The sequence below is a fragment of the Mus pahari genome, chromosome 1 (genome assembly GCF_900095145.1).
Source record: "Mus pahari chromosome 1, PAHARI_EIJ_v1.1, whole genome shotgun sequence".
Taxonomy (NCBI): domain Eukaryota; kingdom Metazoa; phylum Chordata; class Mammalia; order Rodentia; family Muridae; genus Mus; species Mus pahari.
Window position 1 is genome coordinate 18,049,914 of NC_034590.1, and position 17,828 is coordinate 18,067,741.

Below are 17,828 nucleotides of genomic sequence, written 5' to 3' on the forward strand. Positions count from 1 at the left end.
CTGTCCTGGAACTCACTATGTAGATAAGGCTGGCCTCGAACTCAGAAATCCGCCTGCCTCTGCCTTCTGAGTGCTGGGATTAAAGGCGTGTGCCACCACGCCCGGCGAAACATTCACTTTTTAATTCACTTTCTTCAAGTATCCAGACCAGCAGGGCCTAGTACTCAGGAGGCTGAGGCAAGAGGTCCCGATTCCACAGCCAAACTGGGCAAGTTACCCTTCTCAAAATAAAGAATAAAGCAGCTAACAGGATATAGCTCCGTGGTCACCCAGTGAGGGGCTGAGAGAGTGACTCAGAAATAAAGTGCCCGTCAGTGAGAAACTAGGGCCATGGCTCAGAGGTAGATAGATCATGGGCCTAGGGTAAGGTAGGTAAAGTCCTAGATTTATCACCATGGTAACACAGGAACCAGGTGCCACACACAAACACTCGGATTAGTCCCATTGTACAGATAAGGAAACTGAGGAGGGATTCCACATAACTTGGGGACTGAGTTCAGGTCCTGTCATTCTTGAACTCAGTTTCTCTCGAAAGGCTGGGAGAAAGCTGGGGTGGGAGTCGGGGGACAGAGAGCGGCTCTCCAGGGGCTCCGCCTCACCTCCTTGAGGTCGCGCTGCAGCTTGGAGTTAGCTTCCTCGGCCTTACCCAGCTCGCGGTGAGCAGTGCCCAGCTCCTCCTCCAGCTGGCTCATCTGACGGCACAGCACCGCCAGGCGTTCCCGCAGCTGGCACACCTCTGCACGCTGCCGTTCCAGAGCTTCCTCCAGCTCGGCTGTGCGCCGATTGGATTCTCCAACCGGACCCAGGCCATTGGCAAGGGTCTGGAGAAAGAAAAGAACAAGTAGAACCCAGAGGTCAGCCACCCTGAGGGCAGCTAGGTATAGGGAGGGGGGAATCAAAGACCGGTCAGGGTCTTGTAGACCAAAGTCCAAAGGGGTCTGGTTTTGAGGGTCACAGTGACCAGTAAGGATCTTGGGGGATCAGATAGCATTGGGTCAGTGAGGGTCATGACAAACATTAAAGTGACCATCGGAGGCCAATGAACTGGCTCAGCCACCAAGCCTGATGACCTGGGTTCAGTCTCCACGACTCACATTATGAAAGGAGAGAACTACACCCTTAAGTTGTTCTCCAACCTCCACGTGCACATAAACAAGACCTTCTGCATTATCTTTGCACAGATGAATGTGATGAAAACTTTAAAAGGGGGCCGGCCATGGTGGCGCAGGCCTTTAATCCCAGCACTCGGGAGGCACAGGCAGGCGGATTTCTGAGTTCGAGGCCAGCCTGGTCTAAAGAGTGAGTTCCAGGACAGCCAGGGCTACACAGAGAAACCCTGTCTCGGGGCTGGTGAGATGGCTCAGCGGTTAAGAGCACCGATTGCTCTTCCAAAGGTCCTGAGTTCAAATCCCAGCAACCACATGGTGGCTCACAACCATCCGTAATGAAATCTGATGCCCTCTTCTGGAGTGTACAACTACAGTGTACTTACATATAATAAATAAATAAATAAATAAATAAATAAATAAAGAGAAGGGAGTGGCTTAATCAGGGAGGAGGGGGTCCCAGGGCCCCCAAAGAAGTATATTCTGCCCCTCCTTCTTTAAAAAAAAAAAAAAAAAGAAACCCTGTCTCGAAAAACCACACACACACACACAAAAGTCAGGAGATTACTGGGCATAATTGGAACGTAGGTTTGTACTTTTAATGACTTGGGAGGCTGAGAATCTTGAGTCGGAGGTCACCTAGTGGTGGACTGGAAATGTTGCTCAGTGGTAGAAGACTTGCAAAGGATATAAAATGCCCTAAATTCTATTCTCAGCACAATCGATCAGTCAGTCAATCAGCGCCGAGAGGAGGTCACGAGGCGGGGACTAAGACCTCTCACCTGTCCATCACCATCCTTGCCTGGCTCCTCCAGTCCTGACCGCCTTCTAGATAGCTGGTCTCGAAGGTTCAGGGCCTAGAAGAGTCAGTCAGAACACCAGCGCCCACTGAGTTCCTCCTTAGGGGCCCTGGGATTTCCTCCTGGGGTCCAACCCCATTGGCCCCCTTTCTTTAGAACACAACCAATCAGTTTCTTAGTCCTTCACCAGCACACGGCCCTCCCCTTCTCTGCCGACCCCGCCCCCTACCTCCTGATTGCTCAGTTCCAGCTCCTCCTCCAGCACTGCTACCCTCTCCAGTGCCATCCGCAGTCTTTCCCGGACCTGCAGACGGGTGAGATAAGATTAGACCTTGTAGGGCTTGGTACCATAGACCTGTCGTCCCAGTTACTCAGAAGGCTGAGGCAGAAGGATCCCAAACTCAACATCCACATGTGATGCAGAGATAAGACCCAGATTGGGTCAGGCGATCTTGTCCCAGAACACCCTAAGCTCTGAAACCAATGTAACGAGTGTGAAGGTCTGGCATCAGGCAGACTATCCCCATCATACACTATTCAATTTCTATATTTACTTTTTTAGCCAAGGTCTTGCACCATAGCCTTGTATAGCCTGGAATTCTGTGTAGACCAGACAAACCTCAAACTCATAGAGATCTATTCACCTCTGCCTCCTGAGTGCTGGGATTGAATAGTTCATTTACCTTTTTTTTTTTTTTTAAGATTTATTTATTTTATGTATATGAGTACTGTAGCTGTCTTCAGACACACCAGAAGAGGTTCATCGGATCCCATTACAGATGGTTGTGAGCCACCATGTGGTTGCTGAAAATTGAACTTGGAACCCCTGGAAGAGCAGTCAGTGCTCTTAACCACTGAGCCATCTCTCCAGCCCCGTCATGTATCTTTTTATCAGGTCATCATGGTAACATTCTCTCCCAGGTGAAACGCTCCAAGCAACCATAACCAGCCTTTCTCTTCGTCATCCTCTTATTCTCCTACCTTCTCATCCAGGGCTTTGTGGTGCTCAAAGAGGGATTTTAGAGCCTTGAGCACCTCCACCTCGGAGGAGACCCCTCCAGGGGACTGCGCTTGGCGTTTCACCACAGTCATTCGCAGGGAACGTTCGTGCCTGGACACCAGGCACTCAAGGTGTTCCAGAAGGAGCTGGAAGGATAAAGCACCGAGTCAGGAGAAAGAAGCAAGGGGAAGAAAGGGTCAAGGAAAGGGCTGAAATGTTGCGCGTGCACGAGGAAGAAGAGATAAGGACCAGGCACAGATGAGGAGAAAGGAGGGTGACAGCCCAGGCAGAGCTGAGGCAGTGAAAGGGGGATGGGAGCCTGGGAAGGCAACGATACAGGCGACTGGGAGCAAGGAAAAAGAGAAGATGGAAAACTAGATGCTGGAAAAAGATATGTTGGCCGGCACCACCCTGCGCCCCATCCCGCTTAAGCTCCCTCTCCAGAGCCCTCACCCGGGTGTTGTTTCGCTCCGCCTTCAGCTCTGCGATCTCTTCTTCCCTCTCCAGAAGCTGTTCCCGACATAAGTTAAGCTCCTTCGTCAGAGCCGCAAACTCCTGTCCGGGCGTGGGTAGAATCAGATGGCTGACTCAATTATTTCTGTATTTCTCTCTTTGTGAGAATTTGAAGGCTCTGACCCTCCTGGCTAGACCCTGCCTCCTCCAGCCACTCAAAACTGCCCCTTACTAAGTCCTGCTAGACTAGCAGCTCAAATCTTGCCCCTCTGGGCAAACTCTCCCTTTTGTTGCTGTAGATCTATAGGTCCTGATAGCAGAATCCATCTCTTGCCGCTCAGGCCCCGCCCTCTTACACAAACCACGCCCGTCTCCATGGTAAGCCCCGCCCACCAGTGTTAAGCCAATTCCATACTCCTGGGTATACTTTGGAACTACCTATTTTAGGCCACCCTCTTTTCCAAACTAAACCTTCGTCAGGTTCTGCCCTCCTAGTAAACCCTACCCATTTTGTTTTTGTTGTTTGTTTTTTGTTTCTTAGTGTTTCCAGACAGGATTTTTCTCTGTAGCTCTGTCCATCCTAGAGCTCACTCTGTAGACCAGGCTGGCCTCGAACTCAAAGATCCGCCTGCCAATGCCTCTAGAGTTCAAGGCGCATACCACCCCCAGCTTACTTCCTAGACCCTGAGTCCTCTAAACCCCACCGTTCTGGCTGTCCATGCCCCTCCTTCTCAGCGAGCTTGCTTCTCCAACCTCTCAGGCCCCGCCCCTTATTTATAGTCCGGGACCCGCCTAACTTGCTTTCTTCAGGCCCCGCCCTCTCTGTGTAAGGCCTGCCCATTTCGTAGCTAAGACCCGCCTACCGAAGGCAGTCCAATCCCACACTCTCTTCCGCCTGGCCCCGCCCATTCGGGAACAGCCCTCGTCTTTAGGCTCCGCCTCCCCAAGACCCCGCCCAACCTGAGGCAGAGCGATGCTGAGCTGCCGCTGCAGCGAGTCCTTCTCGTGGCCGAGCTCGCGCAGTCGTAGCTGCGCTGTCGCCAACCCGTCCTGCGCCTCTCGCAGCGTCTCCAGCAGGCGCTCGCGCTCTGTGAGCATCGTGACCATGAGGCGCTCCAGCTCGCCGCCGGCCTCGTCCGGGCCCAGCGCCGAGCCCCGCCGGCCATCCTCGCTGATGGTAGGCATCACCTCGCACATCATGGCGGCGGTGCCTGCCTGCGGGTACGCAGAGGGGACTGACTAACTATTCAGGGCTCAAACAGATAACCGAGGCAAAGCCAGTGACATACTCCCTGGGGCCCCAATTCAGGCATTGCATAGGCGGCAACTGAGGTCAGCAAAGCTGATCGTGACACGGGGAAACTGAAGTACAGCTAAGTGGGGGGGGGGGGACTACGCGCTGGCCTCCAAGAGCGGGAAACTGTGGTCTGTCCTTTGCAATCATAGCACAGATAAATTGAAAATCATTGCTCTTAGATAAACAGCGAGAGCCTCTTAGGTAAAAGCACTTTGGGTCACTGAGGCTTGACTCCGACACTGCAAACCAAAGCCCGGTCACTCAGGAACTGAAAAAAGCTGGTGGGCCAGTCACTGGCTAAGTGCGTTAAAAGTAGCCTTTACCTATTGTGGCTCGGCTTGGAATCCTCAACGTACTCTTTAGAAGAGGAAACTGAGCCCCAAGCCAGAACCACACCTTGAAAAAGTCACAGGGCTTCAGATACTGAATTGGGTCACTGGGATGTGATTTGCCCATCTCTGTGGTCTAAAGACCAACACTCCACTTGAACGAATAAGAGTAGAAAGCAGAGCAGGAGGGCTGGGGTCGTAACTCAGTGGCACAGCACGTGCTTGGCAGAAAATGAAGCTCTGGATTGAATCCTGTACTACTAAAAGCAAATATTCGTGTATTAAGCCAGGCTAGGTAGTGCATGCCTGTAAGCCCAGTATTTGGGAAGTGGAGATGAAAGGGTCAGGAGTTCAAGGTCATCCTCGGTGATTTTAGGGAATTCCGGGTCAGCCTGGGTTACGTTAGAGCCTTCTCAAACAAAACAAAACAAAAATGCATAACAGGGAGCAGGGCTGCGTCGTCTAGCTCAGGTCACAGGAGTCTGAGTCCCCGCACCTAGTAGTCCCCGACATGTAGGGGTCTGAGCCTCCAAAGTCTCTTCTAGTACCCCTCTTTACTTCCAGTGACTACATCTCCTGCACACCCATAAATCTAAGCTGTAGGACCCTTCTCCCCGCCCACTCAGGTTCTAGTCGCCCTAGGATGCTCCTCCTGCCCCGCCCTCTTGAGGCGTTAACCAAGAGTGTGGGAGGAGGGAGAGGCGGGATTTAGAAGGCCAGAAGGCGGGACTTGGGTTCCCGGGCCAGGGGCGGGGCGGAGATGTAGAGAGGCCCAGTGAGCCTCTCCCTGGAACACTTCAGGTCCAACAAGTCCATCTGGCCAGACCGAAAGCAAGAGCGACTGTCACTCCTTTCCTTCCCCTCAATACACGCAGCGACCTAACCGGTTTGAGATTGGATACTTCCCAACTCCACCCAAATGAGAACTGTGACCAAACCCATTAGGTCCTTGGGTTTCTGTGAGACAAGAAGGGCTCTGGAATACAGGGGAAAAATGCAGCAGGGTCCCTAAATTCCCCTTTGACTTTAGATTGTTTGGAACTCTACACTTCCCAGAAACTGGATCCAGCAAAAAGTTTTATAAGAGCGAAGGCCAGCTTTAGGCTAGACCCCCACATGAAAGCTCAAACCCGCAGTCGGGTCAAAACGTACAGCCTAGGATGACTGAGACTCCTGTAGACGCTCCGATTCGCTGAGAAGGAGAGTGGACAGTCAATGTTGCCAAGATGCTACAGAACACAGAAAAGATTAAGAGCTTCCACACTGAGCATGTGACTGAGGGCAAGAGCTGCTCTTTCGGCTAACTAAAGGGTTCTATGCTACAACTGAGGACTGGAAGGTAAAATCAGCCCAAAGCCACCTGGTAACATACATAGGTGCCTGGAACCCACAGAGGTGAGCAAAATGACATAGAGGGGCACCCCTAATGCAATATATCATAGATCTGGCCAAAAGACAGAATGTAGAACTCAGAGCCTGCTTAGCATGAATGCCTGGGCATAGGACATAAGCTGCGCCCACAGCTGAGTCCAGGTGAGGCAGGAGGATTGTGAGTTCAGGACTACCACAATGAAATCCTGCTCCAAAAACACACATACACACACACACACAGGAAGATGGCTCAGTGGACAAAACTTGCTACCAACGCTGAAGACCTGAGTTTGAGACTCTGGGACACATATGGTATATGAAGAAGAGAACTCCTGCAAACTGTCCTTTGACCTCCATATGCACACATACAGAAAAACAAAACATACCAAATAACGAGAGAGAGAGAGAGAGAGAGAGAGAGAGAGAGAGAGAGAGAGAGAGAGAGATCCTCTGGTGGAGGTGGTCTGTTTAGGAAACAGGAACATTTTGAATCTGAAGACTCTAGAAAAGGCCAGGCCAGTGTCTAGAACAGACTCAGAATGCCAAGGCAGCAGATGGAGCTGGAAGCCTCTGACCCAGCCAGGAACAAGACTGACACCAACGCTAAGGCCACAGTAAGGAACAGGTAAAAGCTGCGGGCAGGGATCTAGAACCCGAGGCTTCAAAAGATAAGCAGAACACAGCTCTGGAAAATTCCAGGTTTAAGATTGTGCAAGCTATGGGGGGCTGGAGAGATGGTGCAGTGATTAATAGCACTGACTACTCTGCCAGAGGACCTAGGTTCAATTCCTAAAACCTACCTGGCAACTCACAATGGTCTAACTCCAGTTCCAGAGGATATGGCACCCTTGCATAAACATATTCAGACAAAACACTAATAATGCACATAAAATAAAAATAAATCACTAATTAAAAAAAAAAAAAAACAATTGTGTGCTCTAGAGTTCCAAAGAATACTAGACTATTTAATTGAAAACGACACATTCTGCAAGTTAGAATATCCATGGGAAGAAGGAAATCTAAAACATCAGCAGACGTGGCCAGAACATAAAACACATCTACAATGAAAACTGGGGAGGGGGGCAAAGGCTAGGAAACTTAGTCTCTAAGGGAGGTCGTAGAGTGAGCCCTTTTTGTTATTGGTCTAGTGCTAGTAATTGAAGCCTGGCCTTTGTGCATGTGAGGTAAGTGCTCTGCCCCAGCAACAACCCTGTAGCTAGAAATATAGGGCATGTCTGAGGAGAGAGCTGAAAGCAGAGAATGGCTTAGGCCTGTTGTCTAGATATTGGTAAGGATCGGAGAAGAAAGAAGAAATAGAAGAAAAAGAGGAGGAAAAGGAAGAGGAGGAAAAATGTAGACAACATTGTGAGTTCTAATCCGACCTGGGATGCAAGGGGATCCTGCCACTGGGGACAGGAAGGGAGCAAGTGAAAAAAAACATGCCTAGATGTTAGTTCATGGCCTTGAATGTCGATCACATGCCTTGGTGAGGACGGAACAGAGGCATCATCTGGAAATGTTCTGGAACTTAGAATCTTGAATATAACACAAGGAAAGGACACATTTTAAGGAGACGTGCAGAAAGACAGCTGGCTGGCTCCAAATAACCTCATGAACCCTGATCCCAAAACACACCTGGAGGAAAGGATGGTGTTTGGAGTATGAGACATCAGATATTACCATATGGGTCTCTAGAGGCAATGAGATGCCAGAAATATCCAGCTTTGAGGGAGAGGAGACTCTGGGAGTCTAGCACCTGAGATGATAGAACAGGTGAATGCTTATTAAAGCCATGGAAGATGTGAAGTTGAGGCCACCAAGACATGAAGATGCGAGTGGAATGCAGAGCCAGGGTCCAGACCGTTGAATCTGCCTAGGGGTGAAGAAACTTAGAGCCTGACTGTTTGGTGGGGTTGTAGGCCTGGGTTGGTGGTCTGATGGACAGGACACTCATCACTGTCAGATTCTGGGTCCCTGAGATGAGTGTTCAGGTGGAGGTTACAAGATGGGGGTGAGACACTTAGATCTCCAAGGGGGAGTGAGGACAGAGCCGAGGAATTGCATTCCAGGTCTTTGAAAGGAAGTCATGGCGCCTGAGTCTATAAGGCAGCAAGCAGGTGCGGGTGTACCAAGAGTCTGGACGTATTTGTCTGTGGGGGGGATAGGGGGGAGCTGTTAAAGTAGGTGCGAAGTGGGGAGGGGGGGCAAAGGCTAGGAAACTGGATTCCCCGGGGGGCTGAATAAGGTGACAGTGATTAGTCAGGGCCAGCAGATATATGGACACTAACAGCTTTTCAGAACCAGGTGGGAGCGGGAGGCTCCATGCCAAGGTTTCTAAGTGGCCTGGGCAAGGGACATTCACAAGCTCCATGTAAGTGAAGCAGCTAGAGTCCCAGAAAGCTAGAGTGCCTAAAGATGGGCCTGAGAACCCTGCGGCCCATCTGGGAGGGGGGCGCCGGGGAACCCCAGGTCAAAGGCGCGGTGAGGGGGAGGGATCCCCACACCACCTGCACCCCCCCTCCCTAGCGGCCGTGGAAGGAGATGGGGGAGGCGAGACTACCGAGAGAGCTGACCATGGACAGCTCCGGCGCGGGCCTGTGTCCAGGGCGAGCCGGCCTGGACCGAGGAACGTCGCGGGCTGATTCAACCAGAAGGTGGGGGACGCAAATGGGGGAACGATTTGGACGCAATGGGGGAAGCCCCACAGCGGTGACCAGTGTCTGGAGCTCCCAAGACTGGGCCCAGAGGAGGGATCTAGACTGAGGGGTCCCCTGGGCTGAGCTGAGAGATCCAGGCTTCTGGGCCCTGGAGGAGGCACAAGGAGGTAGCCCGCCTGAGATACTAGGGTTCGGCGGGGTACTCTGAGCTCCGGGAAGGGACACGCCTGGGTCTCTTGGGTTGGTTTGTGAAATCTGGACTCTGGGTTCCCTTGGGATGAAGATGGGAATGTAGGATTTCGGGCAAGCTAGTCGGAGACGCTAGCCCAGGGGTCCCCAGGGTGGGCGCTGCCGGGCAAGCTGGGCCGGGCTCTTACCTACCTGGTCCGCGACGACTGCGGGAGGAGCTGGGCTGCAGGAGGGACGCGGGGTGGGGTAGGGGCACCGGGCGGGGCCCCTGGCGGCGGCCGGGGCCCGGATCTGGAGCTCTAGAACCCTGTCTACGCCGCTAGCGCGGGCTCAGCGTCTCTTGCTCCGGCTCCAGCGCTGGGGACCCCCCTCCCCCTCACGGTCTCACAGCCTTCTTACTCCCTAAAATAGCCCCCTGCCCTTGTCACCGTACAGCCTCCCCCCACGAGGCCGCAGTCGCCAGATCCAGGGGTGCCCACCAGCGCCCCCCCAAATCCCACCTTCTCCCCCCCCAAAAAATTCTCCTCCCTCCCCCTCCCCCCCACAGATCCCGGGCGGTCGTGGCCCCTTTAACAGAAGACTGACGGACGGTGCTGAATGGCCAATGAGAATTGGCGTCCGTGCCGGCCGGCTACCAGACCCCGCCTCCACATCGGGAGGGAGGGGCCGCGCGGGCGGAGAGCTGAGGGCGGGACTCATGGTGCAGCGACCAATAGGCATGCAGCGTGCGGCGGCCTGGGAGGGAGGCGGAGCCCGGCAGAGGATGATGTCACCTGAATCTAGTAGCGCGCTTCGTGGAGCGCGTGCAGCGCGAGTCGCGACCCCGGGTCCCCACGGCGGCGCGCGTCTCACGGGACACGAGGGTTGGGCGGCGGGATGGAAATTCAACATTCAAGGTGGGATTTTTTTTTTTTTTTTTAAGACAAGGGCGGCTCCCGGAAGGATGTGTTCGGTTGGAAGGTGAGGCAAGTGGACGACGGGTGGCGAGTGCGTGTTACTCTGCACCCCTGCGCTCGTCTAGGGTACTGCATGCGCCCCACCAACCCGACTCCTACGCAGACGGTGGCACGGCCCGCAGGGTTCCCCCAGCGGATGGTTCGCTCCACCCCGCCTACAGAGGCTTCTGCTGCGTTTCAAGACTCCCGCGTCCGACTCACAGCAGGAGACCTTGCCAGGCCTTGGCCTTCCGAACCTCTTAAGGGTTGGGGGCAGTGGTCTTTAGTGCTGCTCCCTGGATCTCACACAGACTCAGCCTTGGGTCGGGCTAGTCTCAGGGACACCGGCCAGCCTCCGCCTTCAGAGCTGCGCGAGCTTGTCTATCATGGTACACATACTGGAATGAGCTTGTTCTTAACCTCAGCTTCACTGTCCTCCTCCCCCACAGAGACTATTCCAGGATGCGCGACAGACACACAAGACACTCGGTGAGGGTTAAAGATCTTTAAATAAGGAGCCAGTGACAATAAATAATACTGTACAGGGGAGGAGGAGGAGGGTCCTGGTCTGTGATTTCAGCCTCGAGATTCCAAGGACCTGTGAGGGTGTAGAGAGGGGAGTTTTAGACACAGGGGAGGTTCAGTGGTGGGGTGGGGGGCGCGTAAGATGTTCAAGGGTGGGGCTCTGGAGGCCATAGTTCAGAAAAACAGGCACAGGGCTTCAGGAGTTGGGGAGCCAGAGGGTCCCAGGGCCTTGGCTACCATGGCAGGAAGAGCCAGAGATAAATGTTGAAGGCCGCTGGACTCACTGGCCTGATCTGGGTATCTAAGATTGGGGAAGGCAGCAGGGAGAGGGTGGTGACTGGATGCTCACGAGTAGCTGTGGTGCTGCTGGCGCCGACGGGCAGAACGCATCTTCTCGAAGCGGGCTTCCATCTCCTCCAGCACCCGAGGGGTGTAGCGCACCACCAGCTTCACTGAGCCCTGTGCAGCCTTCAGGAGTTCCACTGCCTTTTCATGGTGTTCGCCTTCCACACTCTGCAGGGCAGGCCTCGCACAGACTGCTGGCCCAAACCGCTGCCCTTACCACCCTACCCAGGACATGGGACCAGTGGATAGTGACATGGCTGCTAGGTCAAGTCTCCAAGGCCTCATGTCCCTCTAGTGGATCACCAACTTTAGGCACAGCTCCCACAACCTAAAAACTACCTGTCAAGATAGCTTAGTGTCCCAGTGTCCTCAATGAACCAGGCCACTGAACCTGTCCCAAAGCAGTCTGTCTACACCTCCTACGCCCATTGCTCTCCTGCCCTCACTGCCCAGGGACAGAAGCCTAGCTTTTCTGGAGAGACGACCTCCTCCGTGGGGTTCCCTTGGATTCTAACCACTGGGGTTTCAGGATGCTGATCGGCCCAGTCATCAGTCAGAGCCAGCCTTTCCCCTCATCTCAGGGACCATCTCTGTTCCAAGCCCAAACCACCCCTCCACATCTTAGTCCAGAGAATTACCCATCCTTCAACCTCCAAGCCAAATATTCCTCCTGAAAAAAACTTCCATCTTCTAAACTGGGCTTCTGTCCTAGCTAGTCTCTCTGAAGTCCCTGAGGGTCAGCAGTGCACCCCACAGTGCTGTCTCCTGTGTAAGAGGGGGTGTAACTGTCCAGTGCTGCCTTTACAGACACTACCAACCCCACTCACCACACCATTCACAGACAGCAGCTGGTCTCCCCTCTTGAGGCCACCATGGCGATCAGCCACGCCCCCAGGGATGACTCGAGAGATATAGATGGGTGAGTTCTGTTCCTTGCCACCCATGATGTTGAAGCCCAAACCCTCATCAGTCTTCGGTAGTTCCACGACCCTGGGATGTGCATGGCCCTCACTGGCCGTGAAAGCAGCCACTGTGGCCTAGAAGAGAGAAGGCACCTCAATGAGAGAGACCCTCTTGGAGACATGGGCACTCCAGCCAGGGGAGCCACAAAGATCAAGCAGGGGGAGCCTGGCACAGCTCAACAGGAGACTACCCTATAGTGACTCAGACCTGTGAGAACACTTCCTTTCTTCCACAAGTTGGGGAAAAGGGCGTCCTCGGTACTTAGCACCTGCCAATCTTGTTCTCAGACAAATGGAAACAAGCGCCCCCCCGCTCTGGGGTGGGGTGATAGGGATCAGGTGGAAATCTTGAGTCTTCAGGCAGTAATAAGTAATAATCACTGCAGTTTGAAAAGGTATCCCTGTTCACAACATCCAACTGGATTGCTTTTTAGGGTCATTTTACCGGCAGGAAAGTGAGGCCAGTTTCCAAGCCTGTTGCTAGAGAGAATCTCATGTGCATTCAAGTTAAAAATGTGCAGTTATTTAAAGGGCATTATAAATAAATCTTCATAGGGTGGAACAGAGATGCGCAGATGTGAAGGAGGGCGCAGAAACAGCCAGCCTGGAGGGCACTGTACTTTCGTGGTCACCAGAGCTACCGGGGCAGGAGCTTACCTTGGCTGTGGCATGAGCCCGCACCTCGGCGCTACCAGTGATGTCCAGCGTGTCATAGAGCTGTTCATACACCTGGGAAGTCAGGGACACGGCAACGTCAGAGAGCTGCCAGTCCACAGCCCTGGACACCAGTGTCCTCGTCCGCTCGCCCGTCGCCGACCCCGCCGCGGAGTGCAAGGAAACTACAACTTACACAGAACCAAGATGCTCACCTCGCGGATGGCGGAGCAGAAGCGGCTCTGCAGGACCCGCTGCAGGGCCTGCAGCTTCTGCGGGGGCAGCTCTCCGCTACGCTGCAGCCGCTCCAGCAGCTCCACAGCCCGGGACACGTCTGCAGAAAGCGGCAAGGACCGCGAGAGCACACGCCAGCAGCAAGAAGGGCAACCGAGGTCAGACTAGAAGCGGTCCACGCGCCTCGCGGGTCGCGGGGACCCCAACCCTGGGCGAGGTGTTGGTGGGGCGCTCCGCCCCAGACCCTCCCACGCCCTCAAACTGCAGGCCGCGCCCCGCCCACCCTAACTAGGTCCGCCCCCCAACCCACACATCTGCAAAGCCTGTCGCGACCCAACGGAGCCCAGAGCCCGGACTGGACCCTCGGAGCGCTTACCCCGCTCCAGCCCCAGCGGCTCCACCAGTGCAGCCATATCGCCTCTAATGCAAGCCACCCGCCCAGGCGCCAGCAAGGAGGTGCAATGCGAGGCCCCGCCCACCAGGTGCCGGCAAGGAGGTGGTGCAGCATGAGGCCCTGCCCACACGGCAACCGACAGTTTCAGAGGGCCTGCCCTCACACTGACAGGAGGCGGTGCTGCGCAGGGTCCCGCCCACTCCAGAACTCTGGAGACCTATGTCCTCTGGATGTCTCCCTCCGCTCCTACATCACTGCCAGCTGCCCATCATAGGTCTGTCCTAGTCGCGATCTTGTTACTCCCTTGGTGTGTCTGCCTTGCTCTTTACAGTATGTCTGTACCTTCCCCTCATTTCTACAATCACGAGTTCAGAGGGGCGTGGGTTCTTAGGACTCCAGGGGCCTATGGAAGAGGATCGCTGTGACTTGGAAGATAGGGACACACAACAAGAGCCTATTTCAAGAAAGCAGAAAAATAAAAGCTGAAGGGGTAGCTCAGTCCGAGTGCTAACCTTGCAGGCTGAGATTCTAGGTCCTGTCTCCTGCAGAGAGCATAAATCACACCTGTAATCCCAGCATTCAGAAGTGGAGGCAGGGAGATCGGAACAGTGTTCAAGGTCACCCTCGGTTACACTGAAATCTTGTGGCTAGCCAAGTCTACATGAGACTGACAAAACACACACAGCCCCGTGGCCCACACCTTTCATCTCAGCACTTCCAAGGCCAGTGATTTCCAGGTATACATAGTGAGACCCTGTCTAGACTCACACACTCACACACAGTGTGTGTGTGTGTGTGTGTGTGTGTGTGTGTGAGAGAGAGAGAGAGAGAGAGAGAGAGAGAGAGAGAGAGAGAGACTTGAGTAGGACCTTTACAGTTCAGAGATGCTTGGAAGATAAGGTCAACAAGCTGTAAGGCCTGGGTCACCCCAGCAGCCACCCAGAGAGTGGCCAAAAGTCTGGGCAGTCATGATGGCAGAACAGTGGTCCTGTGATAGATAGCATTTGCATTTGGATCTGTGTCTCCATATAAACCCGAGAGTGTACAAGATGGTCAAATACGTATCTGAGGATCTCTGGGGACATCAGGGAGACTGGATTGCAGAAGGGGCAGAAGGGAAGATGAGGCCGACAACTAACGTGGAGTGTTGCCTGTAGAGAGCACTGAGGTGGACAGGTTACCATTTGTTCTCATGGTGACTGTGTGTAGAGTGCTTGCAGATATTCTCCATGTGAGGAGCCTGAAGTTAGGCTGGTGATTTGGCTCAGCAGAGCACTTGCCTAGCAAAACGAAAGCCTTGGGTTCCACCTGCAGCATTGTATAACCCTGGTGCTCAACTGGAATCCTACACTCTGGAGGCAGCAAGACCATCAGTTGGTGGCGAACTTAGGTTACAGGAGATGGTGGATGGGGGGAAAAAAAACCAAAATCAAACAAACAAAACGAATGACCACTTAAGCCTGTGATGTCTGAACAGAGCCTGGGAACAGGAAGATGCTGCTGGCTGTCTCAGCATTTTGGGTACAGGTGATAAACCTCAGGGGACAGGAGTGCAGGAGCAAGGAAACAAAGAACAGAGGAGGCTGGGAAGAAGCTCAGACAGGAGTCAAGAGGAGTTGGCTGTTTTAGAGGGAAGTCAGTTTAGAGGGAAGTCAGGGACATGGGGTGCGTTGTTGATTGGTGGGTCACAGGACTCTAGTTTAGCTGGTTGGGATGTGGTGTCAGAAAAGGATATGTTCAAGGCCCAAGAAAGCAGGTTTCTCTGGCTTCTAAACCATAGTCCTCTCACTAGTAGCTGTGTCAATGACAAAAAGCACTAGTCAGTGTGCCTTTTATAACTATACATTTCATCAGATAGCCCAAGATGGCCTTGACCTTTTTTCTTTTTTTTTCCTTTTTTTTGAGACAGGGTTTCTCTGTGAAGCCCAGGCTATCCTGGAGCTCACTCTGTAGACCAGGCTGGCCTCGAACTCAGAGATCCACCTGTCTCGAGTGCTGGGATTAAAGGCATGCACCACCATGCCTGGCCCAAGATGGCCTTGACCTTGGAGTGACCCTCCTCTGCAGCCTTCCAAAAGCTGCAATTTAAGCACCATGCTCAGTTCAAAAACAGCAACCCAAACCACTCAAGCATTTGCTTAGGAAGCAAGATGGTCCCTTGCTTGGGTCCACAAGGTGAAGACAGAGGGTGCAAGCTTAGCTTCTGCCTTCCGGGCTTCAGCTGAGGTAGATTATTTTTCTTAACCTTTTGTGCCATGTTGAATGCCAGGAAGAACAAAACCTCAATGAGCAGGCACCCCCAAAATAGGGAAACGATCCCTATCACAGCTTCCGTTCTCAGCAATGGACTTATCAGGACACCTTGCAGGGCAGACTGGGGCCAAGAAATGATGGGCTTCTTGTGGGACAGACCACGCCTTGGGTGGGACTGTTTAATCATGTAACTCTTATTCTGTAGCCATAAACCTTCTGTCAGTGCCCCAGATGACAGACAAGGAGTCACTGGACCTTTGTCTTTCTTCCCAGTGTGCTATGAAAAATCCCTCTGCTCTTACGAGGTGCAGGATCCTCGCCTGTGGGGCCTTTTGACTTAAAATCTCTAGCAATGGGTAGGTACTGCTCTGAGGACCCTTGAGTTCCCACTGAATTCCCACATAAGGTGATTCACAATCACCTCTACCTCAAGCTCCAGGGATCTGACACCTTTTGCCTCCCAGGGCATCTGTACACAGACATGCAAGAATACACATAACTTTTTTTTTTGGCTTTTTTGGAGACAGGGTTTCTTTATAGCCCTGGCTGTCCTGGAACTCACTCTGTAGACCAGGCTGGCCTCGAACTCAGAAATTCACCTGCCTCTGCCTCCCAAATGCTGGGATTAAAGGCAAGCGACACCACTGCCCGGCACTAAAAACTTTTTATCACTCTGCCCAATGGGGCTGCAGGTTGGTAGAGAAATCGCCAAGAATGCACAAAGCCCTGGGCTCCATCCCAACAAACTGGATCTCAGCACTAAGATGGTAGAGGCCATGCTAAGCAGAAGTACACAGTGAAACCCTCTCTGGAGAAGGGGTGGGATACAAGCATTCTTTTGGCCCCTCCGGAAGCAAGCCCACAGATTCTGCTAGTTGGTCCTGCATCAAACATCATTGGCCTAGATACTGGATGTACGTGTACTATTCCCTCTTGTAAACTTCAATGATTTCCTGCACCCTCTCGTGAATTCCTAGCGGTAGGAGCTCCTGGTTTAATCCATGTGCCTGATGTCTGTGACATCCTTACCGTGGGACACCGCTGTGTTCTGGGATATTGCCCCAGGCCCTTGCTTTCTGGTTTTTACAAACTTCCATTCCCCTATGTCCTCTACTTCTTTCCAAATCTCAAATGCAAGAGCAATTGTACTTTTTTTAAAGCAGTGACTTGCTTATTCCAGCTAGCCTTGAATTTAGGATCTTCCCCTCAGACCACAACTGGCTTTAATGTCCTTTTTGTAATTCCCAAAGTTGGAAAATGAAGTCTTCTAGCCAGGCTTGACTCTAGAAACCGCCACCCTGGGATGCCCCACTTTCACTGTAGCCATTTCCTACACCAAGAGCTTCCCTTCAGTTTGTCTGAGTCAATCTTTGCTAGCATTCCTAGTCTTCACGACAAGATATCTGGGTGTTTGGTATTCTGGTTTGAAAGGAGATGGCCCCCACAGGCCCATAGGCATGGCTCTATTAGGAGGCATGCCCTTGTTGCAGGGGTGAACTTTTGAGCTCACTGGCTTTCTTCCTGCTGCCTTCAAATCCAGATGTAGAACTCTCAGCTCCTCTATCACCATGTCTCACTGCACACCGCCATGCTTTCGCCATGGTGATAATGAACTAAACCTCTCAAACTTTAACCAAGCCCCAATTGCCAAATATATATATATTAGTATAAGAGTTGCTGTGGTAATGGTGTCCCATCTCAGCACTAAAACCCTCCTAAATCCATCTACTAAATTATCTTAAGACAGGGTTTCTCTATGTAGGTGTGGATGTTCTAGAACTCACTACAGAGACCAGGCTGGCCTACAACTCTGCCTATGCCACTCACCTACTAAGTTATTCGCCTCAGGGTTGGGTGTAGTAGCGTTTAACTTTAACCCCAGTACTCAAGAGGTGGAAGCAGGGACAAGTGGATTTGAGGCCAGACTGGTCTACATAATGAGTACCTAGACAGCCAGGCTTACAAAGAAATGGTCACAAAAACAAAAACAACTTAAATTGTCAACCTCGGACTTGATAATTCTCTTTCCCTCAATGGCCCTTAATCTTTTATGTTCTGTTCTCCTTGTATGCCACAAGTCACCTTCCTAGCATGGCTAGTAATTTTTGAATAGATGCTGAATACTAATGGCCTACTCATCTCCTAGTGACCACCCCAGAAATGGGTGGGAGGCGCTCCCCCAAAATGGTGTGGCTGCTTACATTTCACCACTATTCATCCCAATGTGGTTCTTGGTGCTCTCATGACCACACAGACCAGCTCAGGGGTAGTAGGGACAGGCCTCAACACTTTGTAATTTTTTTTTTTTTTTTTTTTGGTTTTTC

At 52.6% G+C, this 17,828-nt stretch overlaps 2 protein-coding genes across 6 annotated transcripts in view; both read right to left on the reverse strand.

Moving 5' to 3' along the window:
- Ppfia3 (PTPRF interacting protein alpha 3) overlaps positions 1-9,754 on the reverse strand; it is a 28,702-nt gene extending 18,948 nt beyond the window's left edge. Inside the window, exons 1-7 of one of the 4 annotated variants that reach the window (XM_021221944.1) lie at positions 9,395-9,754; positions 4,320-4,574; positions 3,360-3,461; positions 2,888-3,052; positions 2,136-2,210; positions 1,889-1,963; positions 600-821 (exon numbers count right to left, since the gene is read on the reverse strand). In XM_021221944.1, the coding sequence (XP_021077603.1) occupies positions 600-821; positions 1,889-1,963; positions 2,136-2,210; positions 2,888-3,052; positions 3,360-3,461; positions 4,320-4,559 (879 nt within the window). In that variant the 5' untranslated portion in view covers positions 4,560-4,574; positions 9,395-9,754. Of the gene's footprint in view, positions 1-599; positions 822-1,888; positions 1,964-2,135; positions 2,211-2,887; positions 3,053-3,359; positions 3,462-4,319; positions 4,575-9,390 lie in introns of all 4 variants that reach the window. The other 3 variants (XM_029537185.1, XM_029537179.1, XM_029537182.1) reach the window with 3 other exon arrangements.
- Positions 9,755-10,627: 873 nt separating this feature from the next.
- On the reverse strand, positions 10,628-13,301 carry Lin7b (lin-7 homolog B, crumbs cell polarity complex component). 2 transcript variants are annotated; one of them, XM_021222076.1, is made up of 6 exons: positions 13,234-13,301; positions 12,839-12,957; positions 12,627-12,698; positions 11,835-12,044; positions 11,012-11,175; positions 10,628-10,735 (listed from the first exon to the last, which is right to left on the reverse strand). In XM_021222076.1, the coding sequence occupies exons 1-6, from the start codon at positions 13,268-13,270 to the stop codon at positions 10,714-10,716; spliced, it is 624 nt and encodes a 207-aa protein (XP_021077735.1). In that variant the 5' UTR covers positions 13,271-13,301; the 3' UTR covers positions 10,628-10,713. The 2 variants fall into 2 exon arrangements, with proteins under 2 accessions (XP_021077735.1, XP_029393050.1); XM_029537190.1 differs by lacking the exon at positions 10,628-10,735 and having other exon boundaries at positions 11,034-11,198; positions 13,234-13,294.
- Between the last annotated feature and the right edge of the window lie 4,527 nt (positions 13,302-17,828).

What these genes read in the sequence shown, in the direction of transcription:
- Lin7b (XM_021222076.1), bottom strand. Translation starts at nt 13,270, where the DNA reads ATGGCTGCACTGGTGGAGCCGCTGGGGCTGGAGCGGG. An exon ending in TCTGCTCCGCCATCCGCGAG is followed by an intron (nt 12,699 to 12,838) that starts GTGAGCATCTTG and finishes CTGACTTCCCAG; the next exon opens with GTGTATGAACAGCTCTATGA. An exon ending in GGGCTCATGCCACAGCCAAG is followed by an intron (nt 12,045 to 12,626) that starts GTAAGCTCCTGC and finishes TCTCTCTTCTAG; the next exon opens with GCCACAGTGGCTGCTTTCAC.